Raw genomic sequence first — 8,855 nt, 5'->3', positions numbered from 1 at the left:
GTATTAATGTGTTGGCATCACCAGGGGTAAATCCCTACACCGGCTGTTCATTTCCCTCTGCACCTCTTTGCGAGCCCTTTCTTGCTCTGAGGGGTGTGGGCTTGCTAGCTCACTGAGGGTGCTGCTGCTGCTTCTGAGCTCTCCACTTTTCACCGTCACTTTGCTGTGCCCCTCTGTCTAGCAGTTTTTCACCCTCCCTGCCTCTCATCCCAAGTCCCAGGTCTCGGTTCTGCTGTGACACATTTAATGTAGGATCTTTAAGCTATAGATGACCCATTCAATGATCAGGAGAGACAGGGAAATGAAGGTTTTGTTACTTTCAAATCCTGAGGATCACACGCATCCCGAGGCCACACGCGTAGTTACACACAAACACACAGGACAGGGAGCACATTTGGATAGGGAGAGGACCTGGGCACTTCCCGTTTTCAGGAAAGAGGGTGGGGAACATAAGCATGGGGCAGGTAGTGACAGCTTTAAGTGAACAGGTGTGAAATTTGAAACAGACCCACCTGACCCCCCCCCCCCCAGGAGGAGGTTCATCTTGGAAACTGGAAATAAAACAAGAACTTAACATCTAAGCCAGATGGTCCAGCGCTGCATGGACCCTGGGCAGATGGACTCCAATATGGGCACAGAGGACATCGCAGGTGTGGCCAGCCATCAGGGTGCCCTTCCAGCTCCTGCTCTACTGGCTCCCCTGTGTCCTCCCACCTGCTGAGGCCAGGGCATTAGGTAATCAAAGGTTGGAAGCCCTGGGATGTGGTGGGAAGGGCTTCTTGGCCTCCTCCCTGGGGTTAGGAATCCCACTCTGGCTACAGCTGACCTCAGGGCCTAGAGTCAGTGGACCATGACTTCAGCCCCTTCCCCAGCCATTGCTCGCTGTCTGAGTGTGTGTGTGTGTGTGTGTGTGTGTGTGTGCTTGTGCACACACATACCCCTGTCTGGGTGTCTGTCTGACCCACGGCTGTTCTGACGTGGAGCGGGTCCTGATGCACACAGTGCTCAGGGATCTCAGCTTCTGTGAACACACTGACTTCCTGTCCACACTGCAGGTCCCGCTTGGTTTGCTCCTCTTCAGGGTTGAGGGCTGAACCCAGGGGCTCTACCACTGGGCTACATCACCAGCCCTTCTCCTTTCTTTCTTTGGAGACAGGGTCTGGCTAAGTTGCCTCGGCTGGTCTTGAAGGTGAGAGCCTCCTGCCTCAGCCTCCCCAGGAGCTGGGATTACAGGGGTGGCCACTGTGCCTGGCCAGGGTCCCTCCTTTTGCAAGATGAATCTGAGGTGAAGTGACCTGTCATGGATGAGGGAAGGTCACCAAGACCAGAGCCCAGGGCTCACTGAGTCCCCCCTGTGTCAGCCAGGGAATGTCATGAGGGGTGGGCCCCAGGGTTCTGCTGCCACCGCACACACCCTCGGGGCTCTGTACACGGGAGCTGCACCCTCCATCGGCTCATTTCCTGCCAGGTGAAATGTGCGAGTGGCTCCCCTGGACAGCGGCCCTGTCCTGATGATGCCCTGGGGAACGGACACACTGTTACTCAGCAACTTCCAACAATAGTGACATTTCATCTGCTCCACTGCAGAGCAGCCACGCTCAGTGGCCAGGAAAGGACTGGTGGGTGCTCTGTGCCAAGTTCCCCGGGGGCCTGCCCCGAGCAGTATAAAGGGCGGGGAGTGAGGAAGCAGCACAGCCACTCCAGCCCAGAGAGCCCGCGCCCAGCAGCCGCGAGCACAGACCCCGGCATGAAGACCCTGCTCCTGACGCTGGGCCTCAGCCTCCTCGCTGCCCTGCGGGCCCAGACGCTCCCAGTCGGGGATGAGGAGACCCAGGATGTGAGGCTCAGATGGGCGGAGGGCTGCGGGGGCAGGGAGGGCCAAGATGGCTGGGTGCAGACCCCATCCCTCCCCCATGAAGGAGACCCTCGTATCGACACCAGGCCTTGAACCCCTGCCCCAAGGAGACATCACACGGCGCAGGGGGGTCTGGGCCAGAAGGGGCTGCAGAGGGCTGGTGGAAGCAGGGGACACATCTGCCCTGGGAGCCAGCGCCTGGGTCCTGGCCAAGCTGTGGGAGCTGGGATCCGGCTCTCGGGGGCCTGGTGGGAGTGGGGGTGAGCTCGGGTGGGGTAGGGGCAGAGGATGCTCCAGGTCCCCGGTCCTTGGAGCATAGAGTCCAGGGTAGCTGAGGAGGGGAGGCCCTGGAGGTGGGCCTGAGCCCTGATGGTCAGGTGCCTTCTGCAGGCGTCAGGCACGTGGTACCTGAAGGCCACGGCAGCAGACAAGGAGATTCCCTGGAAGAAGCTGGAGTCTGTGTCTGTGACCCCCATGACCATCAAGACCCTGGCAGGGGGCCACCTGGAAGTCACCTTCACCGTCCTGTGAGTGTCTGTGGGCCGCATGGTCCTCCCTTTCCACGGAGGACAGCAGGGCTGGGTGGGGTGCAGACCACGCCAGGGGCCTACTCGGCCCTCAGCACCCAGCACCTGGAGCCTTATGGCGACTCTGCCAGGGGGTTCCTCCCAGGCAGCCTGATATCCCCTGGCAGCCAGTGAGGGGGTCGGAGGACACAGAGTTCTGGCCACTGTGGGCCCAAAGGCTCTTCGTGGGACACAGAGGGCCACTGGTGCCTGGACCAGTTCAGGGTGCTCAGCGTCTGTGAACACACCTCACTTCCTGTGTGGAGAGGCCTGCTGCTCCTGGGCCTGTCTGCGGCCCTCCTGCCAGGCCAGGCCCCGTGGCTGCCCTGAGCAGGGCGGCCTTGCCCACGGAGCTTCTGTCCTCCAGGATCGGAGGCCAGTGTCGCGAGATCAGCACTGTGCTAGAGAAGACCGCCGAGCCGGGCAGATACACAGCCCGTGAGTGCTGGGGCCCGTTCAGGGCAGCTCCGGCCACCCATGGGCACATGGGGCCAGCCGGCAGCTTCTCAGGGTGGCCTTTGGCCTGAGGCTCTCCTTTCTGGCCCTACTACATACCCAGCCTCCACCCCACAGAGTCAAACTCCCGACCCCAGTGTTGCTGAGGCTGGTGGATGAGGCCTGGGGGTCTCTGCCCAGGGCTCCCTCTTTGGCCACAGCTGACCCCTGGCATTGGTCAGGGCCAGGACTGTACTTGGCTGGGGTTGAGGGTGGATTGTGCTGCCCCAGCTCCAACCTCTGCCAGTCTCATGCCCCAGACCTCCCTGTGACTCACCAGCTTGACATGTGCCATCTCTTGGGTGCGTTGGGTTCCTGGGAAGTGGCCCCAAGGCCTGGGGCCAGGCTAGGTGGGGACCCAGGTCAGGGAGCCTGGGAGGGGAGAGGGGGAGTTACTGAGGGGTGTTGTGGGCTGGAGTCAGCCATCCTGGGTCTTCAGTGGAGGATCAGGGCCACTCCCCAACTCGTCCACTATCCCTCTGCAGATGGGGGCAAGCATGTGGTGCAGGTCCTTAAGTCCCAGGACGAGGACCACTACATCCTCTACTGTGAGGGGGACATGCACGGGCAGCAGATCCGAATGGCAAAGCTTGTGGGTGAGTCACAGTGTCTGGTGGCTCCAGCCTTGGTCCCTCTCCTTTCTCCCTGTGCCCCCTGCCCCTCCCCTAGGAGGAGCCACCAGGATCCAAGGACCTGGCAACCTTGTCCAGATGATGGGTTTCCTAGAGGAAGCCCGAGTCCCACCTCAGAGCTCAGGACTGGGGATGGCCCGTCCCTGCATGGGAACGCAGGAAGGAGGAGGTGCTGTGGGCGCAGGGCCACCAGTGTCATGAATGTCACAGGATGAGTCGAGGACTCATTGGGGAAACCTGTCAGGGCCATCCGTGGGTACCTGTGGGGAGTCCAGCAGGGGTCAGGGAAGGACATGGATGGGGAGCCTGCGTGGGAAGTCCAACTCGGAGCAGACACTGGGTGTCAGTCCAATCTGACTTGAAGACAAGGCCTGGCGTCCCCCAGCTCCCCCACAGCCAGGTGCATGGGAACACAGAGCAGTGGACAGCAGGGCTGTGCCTGAGCCTGGGGGCGCTCCTCCAGGGCAGAGTCGGTCCTGCCACTCCCTGTCCTGCCCCGGGAGAGGCTGGGTGGCTTTAGGGAGAGCGGCTCTGGGCCTTCTGGGTCGGCTGCCCTGGGCGCCCTGTGGATGCTCACACCCCCTGGTCCTCCTCTCCTATCTGGGCTCTGCCCCAGCCCCAGGCCTCTGGGTCCAGCCTCCACGTTGAGGTCTCCCTCCCCAGCACTGCGCTGGTCAGTCCTCCAGGCTGGGAAGGAGATGCCAGCAGCTCCCAGCTCTGCCCCCACAGTCCTGTCTCCCTTGGCCTCTCCTACAGGCAGGTACCCTGAAGTCAACGTAGACGCCCTGCAGGAGTTTGAGCAGGTCGCAGCAGCCAGAGGCCTCAACGCAGACAGCATCTTCATCCCCAAGCAAAGGGGTAGGGAGAGGGCTCTGCAGGGCTCTCCCCGCCCCAGGAGCTCCAGCCAAGGACGGTTACAAGAGCGAGCTGCATGGATCCTGGCTTTGTCCTTTGAGGGGTGGTGGGAAGTGCTGGCCGAGGGCGGGGCCCTGGGTCCCGATGGAATCCCAGGCTCTTCTGAATCCAGTTTTTCTTTCTTCCACAGAAGCCTGCTCTCCAGGGAGTGATTAGGGTAAGAGACCAGTTTCAGGGGTTAGGAGGACCTCCCAGTCCTGGGGGTGGAGTGATGGGACTTCAGGGGACACCACCCCTGCTTCTAGGTGGACAGGAGAGCCACCACCTGGCTGGACAGGTGTGCTCTGCCCCAGGCGTGGCCAGTCCTCGGGTGTTGTCTTCAGGTTTCTCTAGGATGTCATCTGGGCAGTGAGGAAACCCGCCACGGTGACCGCTCCTGGGTGGGGCCGCTGGTGGAGACCGTGGCCTTCTCCCCCAACCCCCCAGAGTGCTTGCCAGAAGGTGGGAAGTCCCTCAGCACCTCTCTGGCCCTCAGTGGTGACACCATGTGCCCCATGAGTTGCTTTGAAGGTGTGGCAGCCATGCCTGGGGACTTCAGAATCCCTGGTCCCTCGTGCTGTGTGATGTAGGGAGCTGACAGGTCAGAGACTGCCCAAGGTCCCCTGCCCAGGTGTGGGCGGAGCCAGAGCCACACAGCATCCTGTCCTTCCCTGCCCTCCACTGGCCTGAAGTCACCGTCCCTCCTCCCACACAGAAGAGAAGCTCTGGGCAACCTGCTCTGGCCTCGCGGATGGAGCCCCACTACTGCAGTCCTCCCTTGGCCCACCCCCCGGGCTCACTGACCTCCTCTTGTTCCCAGGGCAGGGACACCATGCTCTGCAGCATCCCCGGGTGGCACCAGCAGGACCTCTGGCCTGGGGGACATGGAGGGTGGCCCACCTGGGCCCAGCTGGCTCCCCCCACTGCCCTTCCCCCTCACCCACCCCACCTTCCTGATTCTCCATAAAGAGCTTCAGCTGTCCCTGGTGACTCTGTCTGTGGGGCACTTGGGAGGGCCCCCTGCTGGGAAGGAACGGGTAGGGACATGGATGGGAAGGACAAGTGCCCAGCACGTCCTGGCTCTCATGGACGGTGCTGCTACAAAGGGCCTGAGTGGCCGGCTGAGGAGGTGGGAGTGGCTCTGCCCAGTTCCCCTGGGGGCTTTCCACATCGGCCACCATGAAGCCCAGTCTGGGGGTGACAGGGAGAGGGTTGTGAGTGTGACAGAGCAGAGCTCCTCACCCAGGGGAGGGACCCAGCAGAACCTGAGCGCAGGAGGGGCCACCTGGACTCCAGGGCTGCCACCACCTAGAGGGGGTGGCAGGAGTTGGGGGGGGCGATCACCCTTGAGGGCACAGGCTGACGGTCAGGTCCTGGGTCACCACGACAGTGACAGCAGGACACTGGGACCCCTCGCCCACTGTGAGAGGGACCACATCCCCCCCCCTCTGCAGCACTGGCTGGAATCAGGAGCTGCCCCGGGGGAAACAGCTCCAGGCCCTGGTGCCGTGAGGACAGGTCCCCAGTCACTTTGGGGCTTTGCTCTGAGCCGCCGACATGGAGCCCACTGGGGCCACAGGCTCTTCTCCTCCATGGATGAACCAGCCCAGTGTGCCTCTGACCGGGGGCTCCCTCTGCAGAAACTTCCTATGTCCCAGACCCGTGGTGGGGCTGGCCAACACCCTGGGCCCTCTCCTGGACACGAGAGGCCCGAATCCAGACTGCGGGGGCCAGGCAGTCTGTGTCGCAGCCCTGTGAGGAGCTGGGTGCTGCCAGGGGAGGCCCTGCATGTCACGCACCCACCAGTCTGGGAGGGGTGTGGAGGCCAGGCCATCAGGACACTGGCTTTCTTCAGTGACGATGGCTTCTTCCCCTGTTCCCTGCCACGGCCGAGGCCATCACGCTGGGTGCCTGGCAGGTGTGAGCAGGTGGCTGCCTCTCAGCCTGAGGAACCGGCCCTGGGAGCCTGGGCCCAGCACAGCTTGCCCACCTGGCCTGACCTGCCCCTAAGCAGTGGGCCTCTGAGTGCTCTGTCCCCACAGAGCTTCCAGACCTGGGGCTACACTGGCCAGATCCAGGGTCCAGGCCCTTGGTGGGGCAGGGGCCCTGAGAGGGGGCTTGGCATGGACTTCGGATGAGCTGGCCTTGCCCTGGCCCTGGGTGGGGCCTGGGCCCAGTGTTGGGCACCCTGCAGGGGGACTGGACATGGGGCTGACCAGGGGAGGTGGCCATGAGCAAGACGGGCAAGAGCCAGAGGCATTCTTAACAGAACCCCCCAACTGCCACTCACATAGGGCAGGACCCCCAAGGGCCCCATGAGGTCAACTTCTCTCAGGGAAGCAGCTTCCAAAGGGGCTCTGAGCTGCACCCCTCGGACGCCACAGTCCCCCGTCCAGGGCCCAGATGGGGGCCTCGGGTGCCCTGAGTGACTAGGAAGGGAGGTTGGTGCTGGGCTCAGCTCCTCCCTGACTGCAGCTGGTGGGTGGGCCTGTCCTCACTGCTGCCCTCTACAGTCCCCTGCAGACTGACGCCCTCCAGACCTGTCCTGGACCCTGTGGCCTCCCTCCCTGCCCACCTGCGGGCTCAGGGGGACAGTGCTGCCCTTCCTCCCACGTGTGTTTGAAAGGGGTTTGGAGAATCCTCTGTAGCCTCGAGTCACACAGGTGTCCCCAAAGAGGGCTTCAGATCTGATGACCATTCACGAGCCTGGGGCCCAACTCAAAGGATGGAAATGACCAGAGCCCAGGCTGGCCCTGCGGGACTCCCAGACTCTCCCCGCTGTTTCTCTGGGTCAGCCTGGAGGGGTCACCACCCACAGAGGCCTGTTTTGCCTGTCCAGGGACACTGGCCACTTACCTGGCCTGGTCCTGGAACCTCGGTCACCTCCCTCTTGCCCTTCTGGCCCTGCCCTCCACCCCCCTCGTCCTGGCCTATGAGCCTCTCCTGCTCAGCCCCAAAACCTCTCACCTGTGTCCTTCCTGTTGTCCCAGTTGGTGAGCTGTGAGCGACCTGACCCACCTCCCTGGGCAGCCAGACCTCCACTTGGGCTGGAGGGAATGTCTCTTCATCCTCTTAGCCACCGGGCACTTGCTGGTCCACCTCAGGGTTTCCACAGGTGCATTTTGTCTTAGTGATTTGGTGGGTGGAGGCACATAACCTCAAACCAGCCACTTGGTGGCAGGTGGCACTTGCACCTACTGTGCAGCCACCACCTCTGTCCAGTGCCCAGTTCTCAGTCCAAAGTGAAGCCCCCGCCCCATGAGCAGCCGCTGCCTGAGCCCCCACCCCAGGAATGGCAGCTGTGGAGCTGGCCCCGCCCTGAGCACTGGCCTTTCGGGACCCTGCCCCCAAGGAGTCCACAGTGTGCTGCCCAGAGCAGGTGTCTGCAGGTCCACCCCTGGGTCACAGGCTCGCTCCTTCCTATGGCTGGATGCTCATCCACTGTGGGGATGGCCCAGCTGTGGTCTACTGATTCCTCGTGGGTGGGTGCTGGGCTGTGCCCACCTCGTGGCTCCTGGGAAGGGGGCTGCTGTGCCCAGGTGGCCCCTGCACTTCTCTGAGATGCTGTTCTCAGTACTTGGGGGTCCCTGGTTCCCGGTGCACCTGCTGTGGTTTTCTCTTCTCCATCTCCGTCTTGGGTGCCCAGGTCCTACTGAGTTGTGCCTGAGTGACTTGCCTAGTCTCCCGGACACAGCCCTGGAGGGCAGGGTCAGGTTCCTCCAGAGTTCTGGCTCAGCACTGCAATGTCTTTCTTTCTTCATAAGCCTCTGGACCATCACTGTTGGTGACTCCAAATGCCAGAAGTGCATCCTAGCTAATTGAAGTAGAAACAGAACCCACTGAGATGACCCTGGCCCTCGCCCCTCTCCAGGATGGGAATCTGGGCCACTGGGCTTGAGCCTTCAGAATGCTGGGACCTCCCAGGCCCACCCTAGGAGGGCTTGGGGCCACAGCCGTCACCCTCACTGGCTCAGGACTCACTATCTCAGCACTCTGATGATACCTTGATGTCACCTGGCCTCAAGAGCTTGAGAGAATCAACGTCTGTTTTTCCTACCTTCATTTGCAGTGCTGGGAAGGGACCCCCACCCAGTGTGCGCTGGCCAGGGCTACCTCTGAGCCATGCCCCACCTCTGAGCCAACTTCTGTTCTCTTGCACCCCCACTAGCTTTGCTGAATTTGCTATGGCAGCCCCTGGAACCTAGGACACACACAGACATGGGCACAGAGACACACCAGCACCCAGGCACTGACTCAGAGGCGTACAAACACACACAGATACACAGGGACGTACACACATGCACACACACACACACTCACCCCCTGAGGCCCAGACCCAGGGCTCTCATGGTGGCTGAACACAGGGTTCAAATGCCCTGTGAAGAAAGCCACCCCTGCCATCCGTCCTGTGGG

General features: G+C 62.2%; 1 protein-coding gene across 3 annotated transcripts; it reads left to right on the top strand.

The window, feature by feature from the left end:
* The first annotated feature begins 535 nt into the window (after positions 1–535).
* On the top strand, positions 536–5,424 carry LOC124107543 (von Ebner gland protein 1). 3 transcript variants are annotated; one of them, XM_058585963.1, is made up of 8 exons: positions 536–735; positions 1,469–1,837; positions 2,246–2,382; positions 2,789–2,859; positions 3,402–3,512; positions 4,305–4,406; positions 4,594–4,620; positions 5,263–5,424. In XM_058585963.1, exons 2-7 carry the CDS (start codon positions 1,748–1,750, stop codon positions 4,617–4,619), a joined length of 537 nt encoding a protein of 178 aa, XP_058441946.1. In that variant the 5' UTR covers positions 536–735; positions 1,469–1,747; the 3' UTR covers position 4,620; positions 5,263–5,424. The 3 variants fall into 3 exon arrangements, with proteins under 3 accessions (XP_058441946.1, XP_046321643.1, XP_046321644.1); XM_046465687.1 differs by lacking the exon at positions 536–735 and adding an exon at positions 1,260–1,285 and having other exon boundaries at positions 1,588–1,837; XM_046465688.1 differs by lacking the exon at positions 536–735 and adding an exon at positions 1,260–1,285 and having other exon boundaries at positions 1,588–1,837; positions 5,158–5,424.
* The last annotated feature ends 3,431 nt before the right edge of the window (positions 5,425–8,855 follow it).

This window comes from Marmota monax, unplaced genomic scaffold (assembly GCF_021218885.2).
Source record: "Marmota monax isolate L192 unplaced genomic scaffold, Marmota_monax_Labrador192_F-V1.1 WCK01_AAM20220418_F8-fsc00167, whole genome shotgun sequence".
NCBI lineage: Eukaryota > Metazoa > Chordata > Mammalia > Rodentia > Sciuridae > Marmota > Marmota monax.
This window is presented reverse-complemented; position numbering and strand designations above follow the sequence as displayed.